Raw genomic sequence first — 22,222 nt, 5'->3', positions numbered from 1 at the left:
AAAAAGTGCATGAATTCGTAACGCCGAAAAGGGGAGTAAAGTGGTGAACAAATTTGAAAATTACTATAAAAAAAAATTGCCAGAAATAATGAGACAGTCATTTCATGTGGATGAACATTGAACATGGAGTGGTCAAAATTGAAAAGAATTAACACAATCTCTGAAAAGTAGCAAGTCTCCCTCTAGATTAAACCCTCGCTCTCCAACAGTCGAACCTTCAGGGATGCAAATGATTTCATCATTTTAATTTTTGTCCCTTCATAAGGTAACCTGAAATTTTCATTTTGGTGGTTCAGAGGCATACAAACTCAGTTCTATATCTCATATATACCACTGGATTTATTTTCTCATGATATTTTACATGGTTTAATTTTTCTTTTCCCCATGTGCATGACCTACCTGACCTGCTACAACCCAAATTTTTGCATTTGGTGATGGTTTTTATGCCCGTTCAGACAAGGAATCTTTCTAAATAAATATAGGCACCTATAAACATGCACTGTAAATATTTTCGAACGTTAAAGAAATAAAAGTTAGCATGTCAATTATTATAATTTGAGGTTTTTGTGTATAGTTTTGTAATCTAACCCGTTTAACAATGAATTCTTTGGGCTCTTTCATGACTATATCATCCCATCATCAATTATGAAAACAAATGCTCATTGAGTTCATCCTTATGAATGTCCCACAAAATCCATTAATAGTAGGAAGATTAGCGGTGTGCATAAAATACTTTGCATTGGATCAAGCAGAGTGTTTTTGTTTGCAATGTATTGGATAGGTGGTTCACAAGAGTAGCTTCCAGTTCTACACGCAGCACCTGTTCAACCACAAACATGAGATTAATCTCGATATCAATATTAATTAAATTATAAATCCAAATAAGTAATAAGGAATTGAACCCAGAATCCCCACCACTGTCAATGTAACCATTAAATTCTCATATGGACTCTCACCAAAGTAACCAGCCTAAATATCAAACTTTGGAATGTATGAACCATTACAATCTGGAAATCATAACAATCTGCAGCACTCCTTTTATAATATAGCTTCACCACTAACAAAAGTACAACATTCAACAGCTTTGAATTTCAGCTCTCCTCTTAGTCCATTCTTGAAGTAGAAATACTTACATTATGGTGCATATATCAAGCACCGTTTATATAAGTTGTGTAGAGTCTAGACGGGTTTTGCCTTTTAGCATTTGCATGAAGATGGCTTTGGTCTCTTGATATAAAATTTTGGTGAATGATTATAGTAAATACATTTTTCCTGGAAGAGCTACTACCATTTAGCAATCATATATACAATATTTATTGTCATTTTTTGAGTAAGAGAATTTGTTTTTGCCTATATCTATGTGTTAATGTTTCTTTTTTTCGTAAAGTAAAATTTTCCGTTCTTTTAAATCAAAGGTTTACATTCTTGTTTTTTAAAGCCTTTTCTGGTTTGGTTTACCACTGGGGAAACTAGACCAAATACAAAACTTCAGTTGCTTCAAAATCGCAAAAGAGAAAGTGTTAATCAAGGTTCTAAAAACCAAAATGTTATGACTAGCTACTAGGCCTCCAGGGTCCTTTTTAAACTGAAAACTACAAAACTGAACCATAAAAGTGTTGAAAACAAAGTAACTGAAAGACATTCAAACATAGTTATCTGAATCGTTGGCTTCAACTGGAATGGGCTCCTTGTTGCTGCCTAGGGAGAAGCCAGGATCAGGAGAAATTCCCATGTGGTTCTCAAGACATTCAAGCCTTCAATCCATTGATATCATGTGCCACTACATCTAATTCAGGGTCAGGAAGATGTCCTCTTTGATTTCATTTCTATCAACAAGTACTCTGTCCAAGAGAAATTTTAAATGCCAATAGATATCGACAATGTACATACAGTATTTGTAGCAACCTCTAGCATGCCCCACATCCAAAACCCAATCCACCACCTCCACTAGAACATTTGTGTCCGTTAGACTGCACTTCTCATCTACTAAGACCCTCTTTGCTTGGGTGATTTCCTCTTGAACTAGTTGGAGGGTGAGCTCCCTATATCTAGCACTTGAGCCCTCGACTCTCACTTGTACTCTTGAGTGCCCCCTTTCCTAGTAATATACCACATCTCAATGCACCCTTCTTCTCTGTTGAGGTATGGTGTACATCGACTGAGAAAATTGTACCAATGTGCTGACAAATTGCTATCTTAACCTATAAGTGTCCGATGAATTTATATTGGAGAGTTGAGTGAGACTAGGAAGTTTTGGATCTCTTAACATAGATGGGTAATTGAAGCAGCCACTCAGCCTCCTATTACTAGGCATGCAAGGACTGTGATGAAACCCCCTCACATTGAAGGCACGAATTACCCCAAAACTTCCCGGTGGAACAAGAAACACGAAATCTGCAAGAAGAAAACCAACAAAATCGTCTACATAGGAGGGGAGAGCGCGAGACTTGCAGGATGCCCTACCCAGGACCAGAGCGCTAGTACCACCCAAACAGGGGTTCCAACAAAGGGGGAGAACACTAGGGCTCCACCACTGAGAGCCAACCAAGGACAAGGACAATTGGATGAGGAGACCCAAAGAGATCTCCGATGGAGGAAGCTATGCTACACGTGTCAGGAACCGTGGGCACTAGGGCAAGATGCACAGCGGGCAAGCCCCACTACATTGAGGTCTACTTTGACAATGACTAGGACGATGATGTAGAGTTGGAGGCAGGTGGAGATGACAGTGTGGCACACGTGGAGAGGGTACACCACCACCACCACCACCAGGGGGAGCCCCTTTCGCACTAGCAGGAGGGGTCCTTGCGTCCTTATGTGGGATACCTAAGTTTTTTACGTTGAGGATCAGAGGCACAATGTAAGGGAAAGGCATCCCAGTTTTGGTCAACAGTGGGGCCACCCACAACCTCATTGATGCACAAATGGTGCAGAGGAGAGGCATCATGATCGAGGAGTTTGAGGGGTTCTCAGGCCTTGTGTCGGGGGACAAGACCATGCAGTGTACACGATATGTTCCCGCTCTGACAGTAACTAAGGGGAACTATTCAATCTCAGATCATTTCTTCGTGGTGGATATACTGGACAACAATGTGGCGATGGGTGTCTAGTGGCTCTATTCTCTTGGCCAGGTCACTATTAATTGGAGGAAATCGGCGATGGAGTTTGCAGGGCCAGATGGAAACTTGGTTGTCCTTAGGGGCATGCACTCTTACCCACCACAGACTGATTTAGCACACAGGATGGACGTTGACTCGAGGCATGGTGACATTGAGTGGGTAGTGAAGTTGAGGATTTCTAAGGCTGGGGGTCAGCCCAGGCCACCACACCCTGACATACAGGCCATTTTAGACAGGTATAAGGGGTTTGAGCACACAATTGAGTTACAGCTAGGGGTACAAGCCGTGATTACCACCCCATACAAACATCCCAAGGCCTACAGGGATGAGATTGAGAGGGTTATCCACGAGTTATTGGCACTAGGGCATATTAGGCCTAGCTCTAGCCCTTTTGCTTCATTAGTTGTCCGGGTGAAGAAGAAGGATGGGACCTTACACATGTGCATAGACTATAGGGCCCTCAACAAGAAGACCCTAAAGAATCGCCACCCCATTCCACGCATAGATGAGCTGATGGACGAGTTGAGGGGGCCTAAGTTCTTCTCCAAGATCGACTTGCATTCGAGGTACCACCAAATCAGAGTGAGGGATAAGAACATCCCTATGATAGCCTTCAGGTGTCACAACAGGCACTTCGAGTTCTTGGTGATGCCCTTCGGGCTAACCAACGCACCAACCACTTTCCAGTCTTGCATGAACCACATGCTTCATGGGCAATTGCAGAAATTTGTGTTGGTGTTCTTCGATGATATTTTGATCTATAGATGGATCTGGTAGGGGAACTTGCAGCACTTGGAGACAGTTTTGCGTATTTTGGAGGAGCAGCAGTTTTACGCCAAGTTGTCCAAGTGCGAGTTCGGGTTGATAGAGATGCTAAATTTGGGGCATATAATTGGGGAAGATGGCGTGAGAGTACATGAGGAGAAGATCAGGGCCATCCGGGATTGGCCAATGCCCCAGAATGTGACAAAGTTGAGGGGTTTCATGGGTATGTGTACCCTCTGCAGGAAGTTCGTGAAGGGCTTCTCTCAATTAGCAGCTCCCCTCACCAATTTGACGAAGAAGGGGGGTGTTTGAGTGGACAAATAGGGCACGAGAGGCTTTTGAGCGCCTCAATCAGGTTATGAGCAGTTGCTCGGTATTGGCACTCCCAGATTTCACACAACCCTTTGTACTTGAGTGTGACGCATCAGGGAAATGCGTAGGAGCAATCTCGATGCAGGGGGGAACACCGATAGCTTTCGAGAGCCAAAATCTACTACCCCACGAGATGTACTCCATCTAAGACAAAGAGTTGCTAGCCATCATGCATGCGCTAGCCAAGTTCAGGCAATACTTGGTGGGAAACAATTTTCGGGTGAAGACAAACCATAACAACCTCAAATTCTTCTTGGAGCAGAAGCAACTACAGGAGAAGCAACTGAAATGGGTGACCAAGCTTCAGGCATATGACTTTCATTGATGAGCATTACACCGGATTGGAGGGCGCATTTGCTAGTGGAGTATTCCAAGGACCGATTTGCATGTGAGGTGCTTGATGGTGCATTGGCAGATGACCGGTACAGGGTGACGAATGAGGTGATTTACTTTCAGGATCAGATTATTTAGTGCCCAACTCGCAGTTGAGGGAGAATATCATGCAGTTTTCCCATGACTCGTCGTGAGTAGGGCATCAGGGGTTTAACAAGACATATAGGGCTATTAGGGAGTGCTTTGCATTGAGGGGCCTCAGGGATGATGTTTTGAGGCATGTACGGGAATGTGATACGTGCCAAAGGAACAAGGGTGAACAGACACACCCTGTTGGGTTGCCACAACCTCTTCCTATCCTTGAGGGGAAATGGGAGAGCACATCGATGGATTGTATTACCAGGTTGCCCACAGTCCAACGCAAGGACTGCATATACGTGGTGGTAGAAAGATTAACTAAGTTTACCCACTTCTTCATTATTTCAACCCGGTCTTCGGCCTCATAGGTGGTTGCACTATTTTTCAGGGAGGTATTTCGGCTTCATGGTCTTCCGAAGACCATTGTCAGTGACCTGGATAGCAGGTTCATGGGGGGATTTTGGTAGGAGTTGTTTTGACTAGTGGGCACAAAGTTCACTCTGAGTACAAGTTACCACCCCCAGACTGATGGCAAGACGGAGATAGTCAACAAATGGCTGGAGGGCTACCTATGCAACTATGTGACGGGCCATCAACGTGCATGGATACGATGGTTGCATTTGGGTGAGTACTGCTACAACACAATATACCACATGTCCATAGGTATGTCCCCATTCAGAGCTTTGTACAGTTATGATGCATTATCTTTCGCTGACATGATGTTTGGAGACAACAAGGCCCCTAAGGCCAAGGATGGATTCAAGACAACCAGGATATATTGCGGGCTCTCAAAGATAACCTACAAATTGCGCAGAACCAACAAAAACTATATGCAGACAAGGGCCGAGTAGAAAGGCAGTTTGAGGTTAGGGATTTGGTCTTCCTGAGATTTCAGTTGTACCAACAGTCAACACTCAAATAGAAGGGACCGAGAAGTTCAAGCTTTTATGGGTCGTACAAGGTCACTAGGAGAGTTGGGGAGGTGGCATATGAGCTGGAGCTAACACCGAGGAGCCGAGTTCATAATATCTTCCATGTGTCTTGCCTGAAAAAGGCACTGGGTCAGTGAGTGATGGCAACTACAAAGCTACCACCCATGGATGATGAGGGACACTTGGTTCTGGAGCCGGAGGCTATTCTGGACACTCGTGAGAGACACTTGCAGAATAGGGTCATCAAAGAATTTTTTATCAGATGGAGGAATTTACTTGATGAGGATGACACTTGGGAGGGAGAGAAAATACTTCAACATCCTTCATTGCAATTGCTTGTGGATAAGCAACATTTTAGCGGGAAGAACTGTGATATTCCCACTTAGCAATATTGCTAAGTTGAAATATCAATTTTGCACATTTTGTCTTATTTTGCATTGTACTTAGGAAATGTGGGTTATGGGGCCCCACTTTAATTTTGAAGCCAAGGGAAGGCCCAAACATTAGAGAAAGGGAATAAAATCGAAGTGTTGGTGGAAGGTGGGGACCACCCATGGAGAAATATAGCCCCCCTAGGAAATATGCACTCCTTGGAGGGAAAATGATGGGAAGTTCGATGGTTGGGCCCACATGGGCAATTGGGAGGCACTTTGACAAAAGAGGAGGAAGGCACTCATTTTTGGCATTCTTGATCATTCAAGCATTTACCTTGACTAGCACGCTTGAGCTGGAGGCCAAGTCTATATGTGTTATTGAGCACAAGAAATTTTCAGGCGAGAATCTTACCCGTTGCTTCGGTGGACTTCGAGTGCTAGGCCTAGGAGGGAATTCCATTCAGTTTCAGATCAATCTAGGGGCATTTTAGCGTGTTCTTGGAGCAGCTTTAGCAGAGACAACGTAGGCCTGCGCAGTCCCCTTCCTTGTCAGACGTGGGATACTTAGAGGAGGTCGATTTTGGCGCTGAGATTGTGGGAGAAACCCGAAAGGGAGTTTTGCTGAGTTTCTCAACCATTTTGGGAGCAATTGGCAGCCTTACTTACAAGTGGGACAAAATACCAAGCAGTTGGAGGAGCTAAGGGGAAATTGGGCTGAAATTCCAAGGTCGACATTTGGCCAATTCCTTCGTGGTTTTTTGCGGGTTATTGGTGGAGAGATTGGGGTTAATTTCTTGGAATTTTTTGAACACTGGAGGAGGCCCTAGCAGCCACTGTTTCCAGCCAGCAACGCAGTTTTCATTGGGACAGCACAGAGATTGTTGGGGACAGCCACATTGTATGTTAGAGCATTTGATTTCATTAGCTTGCCTTGGGCAAGCCTAGGTGCATGATTTCTGATCTTATCTTTGTACCCAACAATTGTATCAATCAAATGGCTCAGCTTACTGCAGTTTATGGAGATTTTTGGGTGTTTAGTGTGTTGTAAATTTTTGTGTGTATTTTTGCTATGCTTGCTTGTTTATCATTGTAAATTTCCACTAGGAATATTACACACACAAGACAGTTTTGGGAAAGCAAGAGAGACAAAAATGACGAAGTAAGACGAAGGACGCCAAAATTTCTCTCCTCCCTCTTTCTAGCAACTCGCACATGTGGATTGTTTTCTCTCTTCGTGGTTCACATTTTTTTGAGGCAACTGTTGCAGGAGGCCGAAATTTCTAGGTAGCTAGGGCAACTATTGCAGGGCCAAAATTCTAGGGCAACTAACTATTGCAAGCTGAAATTCAAGGTCAAACAGGCAGAGCGAAGTACAAGATCAGCTTGGGTGACTTGACTTGCAGGGGAAGACTAGGTTTGACCATAAGTCTAGGTGTGCCTCTCATTGAACAAGGAGAATTTCTCTATTGAAAATGGTTGTTGGGTTTTCCCAAGGTAAATCTTGCCTTCTTTTGTGTGTTGTAATCTATATTATTCTGTTGTTTTTTATGGTTGAATTTCTGAAGTGCAATTGTTGAATGATATATCAGAATAAGTTAAATGAAGATCTACATCAAAAGTAATTATCAAAATTTTCAAAAATATTGTGCTAACCATAATTGCACTAAGAAAATCAACATGGGATTAGAGCATTGGTGAAGAAAGAAGGGAACATTGAGATCACCTTGACAAAATCCTAGTGTGCATTTTATTCAAGTCCTTCTTGCATATGGGTTCCTATGGCTTCCTCTATGAAATTTGAAAACAAGCTAGAGGGAGCATCAAACTTTAGAGCTTGGAAAGTTAGAATAGATATTCTTCTTGCCAAGAACAAGGTTTTAGATATCGTTACAGGGAAGGTTACTGAATCAATTGATGACGCAAGGAAAGCAAAATTCAAAGAAGATGACATCAATGTTAGGGACATTATAATAGTAGACTCCATTAGGAATCATTTGGTTCCCTACATTGCAAAACTTGATACCTCAACGAAGATGTATGATGCCCTAATGAATCTCTACACTATCAAGAACATTGGTTAATCAATGACCTTGAAGAATGAACTTCGAAATACAAGGATGACTAATGACGACATTGTGGCTTCTTACTTCGTAAGGATTTCTCAAATAAGAGATCAGATTCAAGCAATTGAAGAATCCATTCTTGATCAAGAACTAGTGATTACAATTTACAACACTCAATGGTTTTCCTTGATCATGGGATGCTTTTGCAGCACGGATAAGCAATTGGAAGGAAGCTCTTACATTTGAACAACGATGGACATCGTGTTCTCAAGAAGAAGCGAGATTCATGACTAGAGATCATCAACATGAAGAACTTCAAGTCCTTATAGCTTGTTTCAAAGACAAGGGAAAGAAGAAGTTTGGACCTCAACACAAGAAGTCAAGAAATAGATCTTCTATTAATTTTAGGTATGTTCTATGCTAGAGCAATTTATTTCAATTTCTTTTCCACATTAGCAATCACATCAGCATAAAGTAAACTGCAGATAGAACATAAACATAAATTGCAGAAGACAAGCCAAGACAAGAGGACACAAGATGTGGCGCTAGCCAGGGACAAACCCCAATGTGGGGAAACCCTTGATCAATTCTTCTTTTATGTTCTTCAAAGTTCAACAGAGAAAGAGAGAGAGAGAGAGATAGTACATTTACAATAGAAGTCAACACTTTGACTTTTGATATCGGCAGAGATCAGTTGAAGACATATTGCTTCAACTGATTTTCTAAGGTGACTCCTTCACCCATCATAGTGTTGCATCTCGTCCATTTGTTGCACCTTACCGTGTAGTACCATCATGTTGCATCATGCATCATCATGCTACTCATGATCTCATACATCACTGAGCTGCCCATACATCATGCTGCCCATGATCTACATCATGTAGCCCATACATCATGCTACCCATGACCTTCATCATGTTGCCCATACATCATGCTGCCCATGATCTTCATCATGTTGTGGATACATCATGTCATCATGCATCATTATGCTGCCCATGCTCATATCATCATGTTGCTTATTATGTTGCCCATGATCTCATACATCATGTTGGCTTCCTTCAGAGACAGATGCTCCGGCTGTTTCGGCAGTTCCCGGTAGTTCCGGCTTTTCCAGCAGTTCCAGCTTTTCCGGCAGTTCTGAAAGTTTTGGCATTTCTGTCTTTTCTGGCTTTTCCGACTTTCTGGCTTTTCCGGTATTTCCGACTTCTCCGGCATTTCCGGCTTTTCTGGCAGTTCCGGCTTTTCCAGCAGTTCCAGCTTTTCCGGCTTTTCCGACAGTTCTTGATTTTCCGGCAGTTCCAACTTTTCCGGCTTTTCCGGCAATTCCAGCTTTTCTGGATTTTTCGGTACTCTAGCTTTTCCAGTATTTCCGGCTTTTTCAGCTTTTCCGGCAGTTCCGGCTTTTCCTTGAAGAGTCGACCATTTCCTTGATGACCTGCATTACTTATCATTTCTCTGATCATTGAAGATGTCCCTGGAATGATTATTATCTTCATCAAGGGATGTGTCTCTGCTCTTTGCATGATGGCCGAACTTATTACAACCAAGGCATCTGCCTTTCCTTCCACACTTAGATCTGAACTTCCCAATGAAGTGATCTTCTGCTGTGCCATTCTGATAATATTCTCTGCTTCCACTTCACCCTTAGCGAACTTAGAAGAGAGATGTGGAACTCATTGATCCTTTTGTCTTGTCCTATTGTCTTTGGTGATTGCTCTTTCACTCTTGCTTGGGCATTGTCTTCACCTCAACTCTGATACCATGTTAATTTTAGGTATGTTCTATGCTAGAGCAATTTATTTCAATTTCTTTTCCACATTAGCAATCACATCAACATAAAGTAAACTGCAAATAGAACATAAATATAAATCGCAGAAGACAAGCCAAGACAAGAGGACACAAGCTGTCGCGCTAGCCAGGAGCAAACCCCAATGTGGGGAACCCTTGATCAATTCTTTTTTTATGTTCTTCAAAGTTTAGCACAGAAAGAGAGAGAGAGAGAGAGAGATAGTACATTTACAATAGAAGTCAACACTTTGACTTTTGATATCGGCAGAGATCAGTTGAAGACATATTGCTTCAACTAATTTTCTAAGGTGACTCCTTCACCCATCATAGTGCTACATCTTGTCCATTTGTTGCACCTTACCGTGTAGTACCATAATGCTGCATCATGCATCATCACGCTGCTCATGATCCATTACATCACTAAGCTGCCCATACATCATGTAGCCCATACATCATGCTGCCCATGATCTTCATCATGTTCTCCATACATCACGCTACCCATGATCTTCATCATGTTGGCCATACATCACGCTGCCCATGATCTTCATCATGTTATCCATACATCACGCTACCCATGATCTTCATCATGTTGTCCATACATCACGCTGCCCATGATCTTCATCATGTTATCCATACATCATGCTGCCCATGATCTTCATCATGTTGCCGATACATCATGTCATCATGCATCATTATGCTGCCCATGCTCATATCATCATGCTACTTATTATGCTGCCCATGATCTCATACATCATGCTGCCTTCCTTCAAAGTTAGATGCTCCAGCTGTTTTGGAAATTCCCGATAGTTCCGGCTTTTCCTGCAGTTCTGGCGTTTCTGGCAGTTCCAACAGTTTCGACATTTCCAGCTTTTCGGGCTTTTCTGGCTTTTCCGGTATTTCTGGCTTTTCTGGCGTTTCCGGCTTTTCCGGCAGTTCCGGCTTTTCCGGCAGTTCCGACTTTTCCAGCGTTTCCGGCAGTTGCGAATTTTGCAGCAGTTCTGGCTTTTTTGGCTTTTCTAGCTTTTCCAGTATTCTGGCTTTTCCGGTATTTCCGACTTTTCCGGCGTTTGCGGCTTTTCCGGCAGTTCCTCTACGAAGAAGAAATACTTATCAAAATCCACATTGGAAGAGGTTGAAAGACATGCAGTGCCTGGTGGCACATCTAGATAGGTGAAGAAACCTAAAAGGTTCTCTAGTTATGCAGGTCTCATGACAAAACTCATTGATGAAGAAACTTCCACATATGAAGAAGCAACTGGCCAACAAGTGTGGAAAGAAGCAATGAATGAATAGTATCGATCGAGCATGAAAAAGGATGTATGAGAAATTGTGCCAAGGCCTGAAGAGAAGTCAGCAGTGACTTCCAAGTGGATATACGAGATTAAGCATGTTGCAAATACTAGTATTGACAAATACAAGGCAGAGTTCATGGCTAGAGGATTCTCCCAAAAAGAGGGAGAAGACTATGATGAGACCTTTGCTCCAGTTTTCCAGTACACCTCTATTAGATTGTCATGTCCCTTCTCAAATACATTTGTAACAGGGTGCTGCTACACAATTTTGCACAAATTTGGCTAAGGAAGAGAACCCATCATTTTCGACTTAGGGACTTAGGAGGCAATTCGACTTTTTTGGTTGCTAGTGGAATGTGGGGGCCACCCACATGGGAGTTCGAATTGGTCCATTCAAATAGCTTGGAGGGTAGGTCGATTAGGTGGATGGAGGGGCCCACATGAGGCTAGGGAGGCCCAAGGAGTTATAAGGAGGGAACAACTCTCATTTTGGAGCTCATTCTTACACCTTGCAATCAAAATTACTTGATTGTTCGCTCTACTATTTAGCTAAGTCAACCGGTTGTTTAGCTACGAATCTCTCAAGCGGGAGATTCAACCTCTACTTCAGGGGACCATCTATGCCCGCCCTAGAGAGGCAGTTTCATAAGTATTTCAGGAGTTCTGGGAGTGTGTTACAACACTACCATTCAACCACAACAGGGAGTGCGTATATCTGACTAGCTGGAGAATACGCAGGGGAGGTTTGGAGCTATCAGTGATCAAGCATTTGCCAAGAGAGTTAGAGGATTGGGAAAATAGCAAAGGTCCAGCCTTTCTTGTGAGTTTCTAAGCCAGCGGAGCCAGCATCACAGCAGTGCGAATTACTAGTCTTGGGGACAGCGCAGAGGGTCAGTCCAACAATTTCGTGGAGCTAAGGAGTAGGTGCCATAGGCCGGAAGCCCATCCAGGAAGTCAGGGATTAATAACAGAGGTTTGCCCAACACTTTGGGTCCATTTCTGGAAGGATTTTCAGGCAAATTCCAACAGACCGAATTTTGCAGTTGTAGTTGAGGCTGGGCTCCAACAGGGTCAAATTTCAGAAGTGTAAACCAGCCAAATTCCTTTCTGGGTTTTTATGAGTTTTGGGCAAGGATCACATCCCTAATTTTATAGAACTTTCTGGGCAGATCTAAGGGGTCAAACAGGGGTCCTAACTGAGCCAACAACTAGAGGAGCTAAGAGGAATTTGGGCCAAAATTCTAAGATCAGCATTTAGCCAATTCCTTCGTGGTTTTTTTGTGTTTAGGCCAAGGAGCAAGAAGCTGAAATCTCATAATTTTTTAGCACGGAAAGCAATGATTCCAAACCTTCGAAGTCAACAGACATAACAGTTTTCTGGGGCAGTGCTGTTCAGTTTGGTGCAACTGTTGTAGTTGCCTTCAGTTCAACATTTTCTCACCTGGGTTTTATCATGCTTGTCCATTGAGACAGACCTAGGTGCACCATTCTACTTTACTATTGTATTTGCTCCTGAAGAAGTAATAAAATGGCTCCGCAGTTCTCTATTTCTAGTGTTTCCATGGATGCTTAATGTATATTTCCTTTTTCTGATTGTTGGATAGTTTGCATGCTTTGTATATCACTTATATTCCTGTTTAAGAACATTACAGTGGTACCAAAAACATAATCTTGGCTCAGCATGTGGGGAAGATTAGAATCAAACAACATGGTGGTCACCTGGAATGAGGTGGTGAGAATACCACAAATGATGATTGATGTGGGGAAGAAGTTGATTCATTCCTCAGTTGGGAATCTGGACATGATTGCAACTGATCTGGAGTTAATGGGGGAGAAGTGGAGGGCATACCAATCATTGGGTTATGGCATTCAGGCATCCCTCTCTTTTTGGGAATTTTGTGAACTAAGGGGTATGCACAAACCAATGGAGATTCAGTGGGATTTTGCAGGGATGATGAGAAGTATTAAGGAAAAAGATGAAAGAGTAGTTGAAGGGGCCATGGTTGGCAAGGAGACAGTTGAGCATGCACCCATTGATGAGGCATCATCCATTGATGAGGTATTCGGGGTTGTGACCGAGTTCTCAGGTGATAACAATGCACCACAGGTTGATGAGGTGTCGGAAGACAGCTCCACCATTGTTGAGGAGCCGATAGGTATAGAGGCCTCTAGATCTATGATGGAGTTGCCAGACGACAGTCGCCTACAGCTGACTGGTGAGCATATCGTGCACATCGGGTTGTCTATGGAGGAGCAGTCGAAGGCTCATGTCGAGGTCGTGATGGAGGAGGATGTGCAACCATCCCTTGGGCTAGCCATGGATGAGGGGCATCATAGAGGCCACGCGTTGGGTTTTCAGCATAGTTCACTTCAGAGGCCCACTAGAGGGGTCTATAGCGTTATCAACCTAACCTTATGCATTGGATTGAGGGAGGCTGAGTTGTCTAGATGTACCTAAGGGGGTGGACAGGTTAGTAGGACTAAGCTGAGCATGAAACCACATCAGCTTGGAGGGCTTATTCCTTCCACAGAGGATTACTGTAATAACCAGACACACAGTAACTAAAATCTGAAATACAGAAAGCCTGAAGAATTAATTTGTACTTACCTTAACTGCTGCTGATTCTGCTACTGAACTGGTGATTCTGCTGCTGGTGATGCCGTGGCTATTTTGATCCAATCTCCGGGAGACCAATACCACCCAACCAGACTGAGCAAACCTAGCTGCTCAATCCAGAAAGCTGCTCAACAGAAGCTCTCTGTCCCTCCGTGCCCAGAACCTCAGACGGCTTAAAGCTCTTCCAATGGATAATTATCTTCTCCTGGTTTTCTCCTGGTGAATTTCTGCTTCTGGTTCTCTCTGCTCCTCTCTGGTTTTTCCCCCCACTCTCGATCCAGGCTGCCGGTTTTATCTACGGGCCTGGCGGTGGCCGCCCTCCTACCTGCAGCCACCGCCTTCCCTCGACTCGACACGCCCTCCATGCAATTTAAGCCCTCAGATATTTTCCTGGCAAAGTGCGCTCTGTTATCAATTTTCAGTTGGTTGGACGCGCCCCCTTTTAAAGGGTCCTGCAATGATTTTTAGGTATGCTATAGCATATAGTTTTGTTTTACGCTTTTAGATTATGTATGTTTATAAGTTCAGCTATATATTTTATAACATTTAAATTTATATATATTATAAAGTTCCATTATATATTTTATAAAATTTATATTATAAAGTTTAATTATATATTTTATAAAATTTAACTTATATATGTTTATAAAGTTTAATTGTATTTATAAAACTTAACATATTTATTGTTTAAATTTCATCACATTTGTTTTATTATAAAGTTTAAAACTTTATATAATGGATCAATTTAGATGGGTCGTTACATACACCCCCCCTTCTGAGAACTTCGTCCCGAAGTTTAGAGTTTTAGGTTCAAGGTTTTAATGGACATGACCTTTTTCTATCCAGGTCCCCAAGCTATTCAAAATCATCCTATCCTCCCTAATCTCTTCTGCTCCCATCCTATCCGTCCTCTACTGGAGTATGCCATGGCGTCAATTTTACTGACCTAACCATTCATAAACACTAAGGTGACAGCGTCGGTTATACCGACCTGATTCCCAGTAGGCATCCGGCAGTCATCATCACACGTCTAGGGGAGCGTGACTCGCACAGTCCTCCCATGACTCCAGGGTTCGGAGGATAAACGGTGGGTAACACCTCCACCCCTCCCAGTAAAATTAGGGCTACTACCCTATCATAGAATCACTTTGAGCTTTAATTGTTCTGAGGTTCTGTCATCACGTGGTCATCTCGGAAATTGGATCATTTACCTGCAATCATACACTTACCCATGCATTTGTAAAATGTGCATCAGCATATTCAAAATAACTCATGTATTATTCACATATGACACTACAGCATAACATATTTTACCATATTCCATGCATGTCTTTTGACGTTCACCTAGAATGTATTCACTTTCCTGATTTCTATCTCATTGATCATATTTGACAAAAAAATAAATAAATGTCTTTACTTTAACAACTATAACTTAGTAAAATGAACCACATATATTGTTTTGGTATCCATGTACCAGCAGGAATTTAAACATATATTATGCCATAAAGTTTCATGTTTATCCATAATCATTCAAAATGTTTCTGAGTCTCTGATTGTAGTGAAGTAAATATATACTAAACATAGTGTAAAGTTCTTCAAAATGGACATAAATTAGGGTATCTCTGACATATGTCCTCTGTATTTTCCCAAGTTGCTGATCCAGGACTATACTTGTCCCATTGGACCTTAACTTGGTCCACCAGACGGTTCCTCAGCTGTCGAACTCTACGTTCCAGTATACGTAACGGTTCGACCGTTATGACTCCCTCGTCCGATACCTGCAATTCTTTCCACTGGAGGTTATGAGATAGATCAGCTATATAATGTCTTAATACAGAAACATGAAATACATTATGAATTCTATGCAGGTGAGGTGGCAGGGCAAGACGATAGGCAACAGGTCCAACTCTTTCCACGACTTTAAACGGTCCTATAAATCGGGGTGACAACTTTGTCCCTTTTCCGAATCGAATAGTACTTTTATTTGGTTTGATGCGGACGAAGACCTGATCCCCTACTTCATACTTCCTATCAGTTCGGTGAGCATCAGCATAACTCTTTTGTCTATCCTGTGCTTCCTTTAATCGTTGTCTAATCTGTCTGACCTGCGCTTCCATTTCATGGATTAATTCTGGTCCTATTATCACTCGATCTTCTAACCTGTCCCAACTTAACGGTGTTCGGCAAGGTCTGCCATATAAAGCTTCAAATGGAGGCATCCCAATCGAACTGTGGTAACTGTTGTTGTATGCGAATTCGACTAAGGGTAAATACTTTTCTCAGTGTGATTGATGTTCCATTACATACATTCGCAACATGTCTTCAAGTACTTAATTTACTCTTTCAGTTTGCCCATCAGTCTCAGGATGGTAAGCAATGCTTAAATTTAGCTGAGTACCTAAGGCTGTCTGCATGCAAGTCCAGAATCTGGAAGTGAATCGCGAATCTCTATCGGATATAATCTTCTTAGGTACTCCATGAAATCTGATAATTTCATTTATGAATACTCGAGCTACGTCAGCAACATCATAAGTATCTTTTACCGGAATGAAATGGGTGCTTTTTGTTAATTTATCCACCACTACCAGAATGGCATTGTGTCTTTGAGAAGTAAGAGGTAGTCCAGTGATAAAATCCATAGAAATGGTCTCCCATTTAGACATAGGAATGTCGTGGGGTTGTAAGAGGCCCGCTGGGTGACAATGATCTGCCTTTACTTGCTGACATTCCAAACATTTTGCAACAAATTGAGTGATATCACGCTTCATGCCTGCCCAAAAGAAGAGTTTCTTGGTATCCGCATACATTTTCCCTACTCCAGGATGAGCACAATATACTGCTTTGTGGGCTTCCCCAAGGATGGTATCTCGAAGATCTTTATCATCAGGAATGTACATCCTTCCATGGAATCGTAAGATCCCATCGTTTTCTAATTCATAACCCTCAAATTTAGATTCTTTTGCCTTAATTCCCTCAAGACTTGCCCTCACCTTTAAATACCAGCTGTCTTTTATAAGACGATCCAGTACTCGTTGTCTTAAGTCCACTTTAATGGGTATGAGAGAAAATATCCGGGGTCTCCTGCTTAAGGCATCGGCTACTACATTTTCTTTTCCCTTAATATATGATATTCCGAAGTCATATTCGCTTAGGAATTCACTCCATCATCTTTGCCTGGCATTTAAGTCTCTTTGGGTGAACAAATATTGTAGACTTTGATGGTCGCTTTTAAGTGTAAAATTTCGTCCCACCAGATAGTGTCTCCAGATCTTTAAAGCTAGCATTACAGCGGCCAATTCTAAATCGTGAGTAGCATAGAGTTCTTCATGAGGTTTTAGCTTTCTGGAAGCATAAGCTATCACTCCCTTATCTTGCATCAATACTGCACCCAACCCTTGCTTGGATGCATCAGTACATACCGTAAAGTCTTTGCCCATATCAGGGACTCTTAGGATTGGTGCACTAGTGAGTAGTCTTTTGAGTTCAGAGAATGCTTTATTACATTCCTCGGTCCACTCATACTTAACACCTTTACGCTGAAGGGTTGTGATTGGCTTTGCGATTTTGGAGAATCCCTCCTCAAATCTCCAGTAATAACCGGCTAAACCCATAAAGCTTCGTATCTCATGTGCATTTTTCGGTATTGGCCATTCCATGATCGCTTTTACCTTCTCAGGATCTACTGAAATCCCTTCACCTGATATGATGTGACCCAAATAATGAATCTTTTCCTGAAAAAAAGAACACTTGGATAGTTTTCCATATAACTGACGTTCTCTAAGGCAAGACAATACTATCCGCAAATGATCTTCATGCTCTTCTTCATTCTTGGAATAGATGAGAATATCATCTAAAAAGACTTGTACAAATTTATCAAGATATTGACGGAAAACACTGTTCATAAGATTCATGAATACGGCTGGTGCATTTGTTAACCCAAATGGTACCACAGTAAATTCATAGTGCCCAAAACGTGTCCGGAATGCAGTCTTAGAGATATCATTTTCAGAAATCCTTAGCTGATGATACCCTGATCGAAGATCAATTTTTGAAAAGACAGCAGCTCCTTTCATTTGATCGAAAAGATCATCGATTCGCGGCATAGGGTATTGATTCTTTACTGTAGCTCGATTCAAGTCTCGATAGTCTATGCATAATCTTAAGGATCCATCTTTCTTCTTCACAAAAATTACAGGAGCGCCCCAAGGTGAGGTACTGGGCCGAATATGCCCTATATCGAGTAGTTCCTTCAACTGGATTTGCAATTCCTGAAGTTCTGGAGCTGTCATTCTATAAGGCGTTTTAGAGATCGGTTGGGTACCTGGCTTTAATTCAATAGTGAGATCCAATTCTCTTACCGGGGGTAATCCAGGTAGTTCCTTTGGAAATACATCCGGGAACTCGGCTAACACCGGATATTGTTCTAAGGATGGCCCTTTTTCTTGGCTTACTTCGTGAATTGCATAAGCCTGACAACCCTTTCTTAAACAACGCTTCACCTGCATTGCCGAAATGTAGCGTAAAGAAACTTCCCTCTTGATTCCTTGAATTTGGATTACTTCTCCCTCATCATTTATGCCCAAAATCCTTTTTCCATAACAGTCCACCCAAGCTTGGTGAGCTTCCAGCCAATCCATACCTATGATAAGATCATACGTTCCTAAGGCTGTGACATAGACTTTTAGTTTAGTCGAACAGACCCCTAGGTCAATTTTGCATTGATCCACACTCAAGCCCACGGTTTGGAGTTCTCCTGAGGCCATTTCCACTTGGTGGAAATCATTTTGTCTATGAGCTGCCAACCCACATTTGTTTAATGCATATGACGAAATGAAACTATCTGTGGCACCAGTATCAAATAAGATTTTGAGTTTTATGCCATTGATAATACCTGAAGATTCCACTACAGTGGATTGATGGGCTGCTTGGTCGTGGTTGACTACTGCATGAATTCTATGATTACTTTGATTGGCTGATATCGGCTCCTTCCCAGTCCTATGCAATATATTCGATGAAGCTTCTGGGCAGTTACGCTGGAAATGCGGCCCCCCACATCCCCAACAATTGAGCTGCGCTGATCCTCTTGAATCAAGGTGTGAATTTCTAGAGAACGAGCCGCGTCCTCCCATGTTGATTCCTCTCGCACTCCTTCCTCTACTGGTAGCCCCTCGCGATGCCCATGGTCTGGTGTTGGACGATTCCGCGGCTATAGTGTTTACTGCCATGGGAACTCTTGTCCCCACACTTGGGGTAAACCTGTTACCGTAAGGTGGCCTCGAGCTACCTCCTCTGAAAAAGTTCCGGGGAGCCTTCCCTGGAAATCCTGGTTGTAAAGGCCCTGCTGGCCCCATATCTTTTTTGATTCCAAGGTGTTCTTCTGCATAACGACCACATTCGACTGCCTCGGCTACTGATGAGGGTTTCCACATGCTTACCAAGGCTCTTATGCGAGGATTTAACCCAAATATGAAGCGTTCAGCTTGACGTTCATCAGAATCTAAGTAGTGAATGTATTTTACAAGTTCCATAAACCTTATCTCGTATTCTTCCACCGTTTTATTTCCCTGAATTAATGTATGGAAGGCTCTGGCTTGCTGTTGTTGGAAGTATGGAGGCAAATACTTTGCTCGGAACCTTTCCTCAAATAGTTCCCAAGGGACATTATCCGATGTAAGGTGCAACTGCTTTTCCAGATTTCCCCACCAAATCAAGGCACTTTCCTTTAGTTGAAACACGGCAATTTTTGTTTTTGCTGAAGGCGAATATTCTCTTAACCTAAAGCATCGGTTCATTCCTTCCAACCATGCTTCAGCGCGTTCACCTGCTCGACCTCCTGAGAATTCTGGGAGTCTAATTTTCTGAAGCTCCCTAGAAATGTCTTTTCTCGATCTTCTTGGCTCAAAATTATTTGGTTCCGCTGAACTGGTGGCTACATGTTGAAATTCCCCTTTGGTTTTGGCCTTAGTTGATTCTTTTAATGTTTCTAATAAGGTTTCCAAAGAATTCATTATCACAGTCAACTCTGGCGCTGGGGCGATCGATGTTGATGATGGACTTGGCGGTGACGCTCGTGATGGGGATGATGATGGCGACGGTGGCGGCATTAATGGTGGTGATGCTGCCGGATCACGTCGTCGTCGCTCATACGTCCTCACCATTGTGATGGTCCCTGAACACATAATAAAATTCTGTAAAAATTTGAGGTGGATAACCGAATTTTTAACACGCAATTTCCTTTTGCAACATCACATTCATAAATGGGTATAGTTTTGCTATTTTTACACGCTAGGCGGATCTTATTGGTACCGAGGTCAAGGAGGGTGGTCTCGCGACCTCCTTGTCCTAATGCAGGGTATTCTATCCTAATATGAATAATGCAAAAGTGTATGGGTACTCAGGATAAGATATTATATTGTTTTTCTTTAAATAAACGACCCATCTAAATTGATCCATTATATAAAGTTTTAAACTTTATATAATGGATCAATTTAGATGGGTCGTTACAATTACACATTCGATCTCTCCCTTGGGATTGGATGGCGAGAGGTACTGAGCTGGTACTCGATGGAGCAGGTTAGGCGGTTGGATACATCCATGGCCACATGTCAGCAGAGGCCATGGATTACCAGAGGGACTCAAGGGTTGGACTGTTTTTGGGATCCAGGAGGGATTTTCCAACACATCATAGAGCGGGTAGGTGATGGTAGTAGCTATGTGATGGACTTGATGCTTAGTGCACCCACATTTTCAGATCTCCATCATAGCCCCAGTCAGCACTAGTAACAGGATGGTTTGACAAGGGAGCATACAGATTTCATGAGTTGCCTTGGCATATTGACAGTGAGTGGAGTCACAAGGTAACTAGCTTACTCTGGCAGGAGCTGGTAGGAGGAGGCAACATCGGCAAGTTATCAAATAGGGCATGGTATGGAGAGAGTGCTCTCTTACTAACATATGGGATGCAGGGACTATTGAGGATAGGCGCAATAGTGTCATTGCCAATAGCATGCGGGGAGTCAAACTGCTCAGGTCTTTTAGAGCAGATGGGGGGATGTAGCCCACATCATGGAGGGTGTACTAGCAAAGAAGTGGATATTTTCGCCCATGCAAGATAATGTATGTTTTAGGGTGGTACGACAATTTGCAGCGGCACACAGGACTACACACAGTTATGTCATACGGTTCAGTGTTATGTAGAGGGATGCAGTGTGATGCATACAGACCCAATGTTAGGCCATATCATCTAGTGGCGTGCGAGGCTATGGAGAGAGGAGCGGGGGCTTGCAAAGGAGCATGGAGATGCAGGGTGGTGTGTCGTAGTATGTTGGACTGCGTTGTCGAGTGGGAATGCCTCACATCGCATTGAGTACATGTGGGAGTGATAGGTACAGTGGCACAGGGGGGACACAGGCCAATACAAGATGGCATATCCATAGTCGAGGGTATCCAGCGGTGTACAGGGGTAGGTCACGGTGTATAGTGGCATGTCCAGGAGTACTGGGACGATCGATGGTATCCAGGGGTGTATAGTGCCGCACAACGAGGTCTTGGAAGGTTGCCTCCAGGGAGACCCATGGATGGAAACATCAGGCATAACTTTGGGCGTAGTTCACCTAGGATCGATGGGAACACAGATGAGCGATACTTGATGGTATTCGTGGGGACTCACATGCCTGAACCTCTTATACATCCCTCACTGGCGTAGTCGATTTTGTTGTCGATTGCGTAGCGGAGAACGAGGAGCTCACCCGAGATATTTGGGTGACACTCAACACACTAGGGGGAGACTTTCCAGCAGTGGCATTGGGTTGTTGCATCAGTTGACAACCATAGATTAGGGATGAGGTGATCATCTACAGGGGTGGCATATCGTTCATCACTGAGCCTATGTCTAGGGAACTAGTCATGAGGGAGAAATGTGTCACTCTTTTCTCAGGGCATGTCAGGACCACGCATGAGTAGAGGATACCGGGTACGACTGAGGTAGTTTCCCAGTATGTGTCCAGGCTCCAGACCTTATATTGGCACATTATCGAGAGGACAAATGGCAGACCCAGGGGAGATGGTTGGCAGGGACAACAGGGATCCACATACCATGAGTCGAATACGACTATTGGATACCCATCATTTGGTTGCATTCAAGGGGTAGCTCTTTGGCACACATGGCTTCCAATGATCATCGGTACTACACAGTAGCAAGCACAGGGCAAATTAGCATGCATCAGATTAGCCCACGATATATGGAGCCTATATAGTGATCACATGCAAGGACTAGAGACGAGGGCTAGAGGGATTCCATAGGTTGACAGGGCTATGCCACAGTAGGTCTGGCTATGGGATACAAGGATTCAGTTGATCAATAGATCACACGTGATGAGCGGAGTCGTGGTAAAGAGTGATATAGTTTGCTCTTGGAATGACACATGGGG

At 43.0% G+C, this 22,222-nt stretch overlaps 1 protein-coding gene across 2 annotated transcripts in view; it reads right to left on the bottom strand.

Annotated features, from left to right (window-relative positions):
• Positions 1-518: 518 nt before the first annotated feature.
• Positions 519-22,222, bottom strand: part of LOC149180403 (L-ascorbate oxidase homolog) — a 247,467-nt gene continuing 225,763 nt past the window's right edge. For both annotated transcript variants that reach the window (XM_089416117.1, XM_089416118.1), the window contains one exon: positions 519-820. In XM_089416117.1, coding sequence (XP_089272243.1) covers positions 675-820 — 146 coding nt within the window. In that variant the 3' untranslated portion in view covers positions 519-674. The remainder of the gene's footprint in view (positions 821-22,222) is intronic.

This window comes from Pinus tabuliformis, chromosome 3_2 (genome assembly GCF_031772625.1).
Source record: "Pinus tabuliformis cultivar Carrire ecotype Pingquan chromosome 3_2, CPIR1, whole genome shotgun sequence".
Lineage (NCBI taxonomy): Eukaryota > Viridiplantae > Streptophyta > Pinopsida > Pinales > Pinaceae > Pinus > Pinus tabuliformis.
Note: the sequence above shows the minus strand (reverse complement) of the source record. Positions and strands in the feature narration are given on the sequence as shown.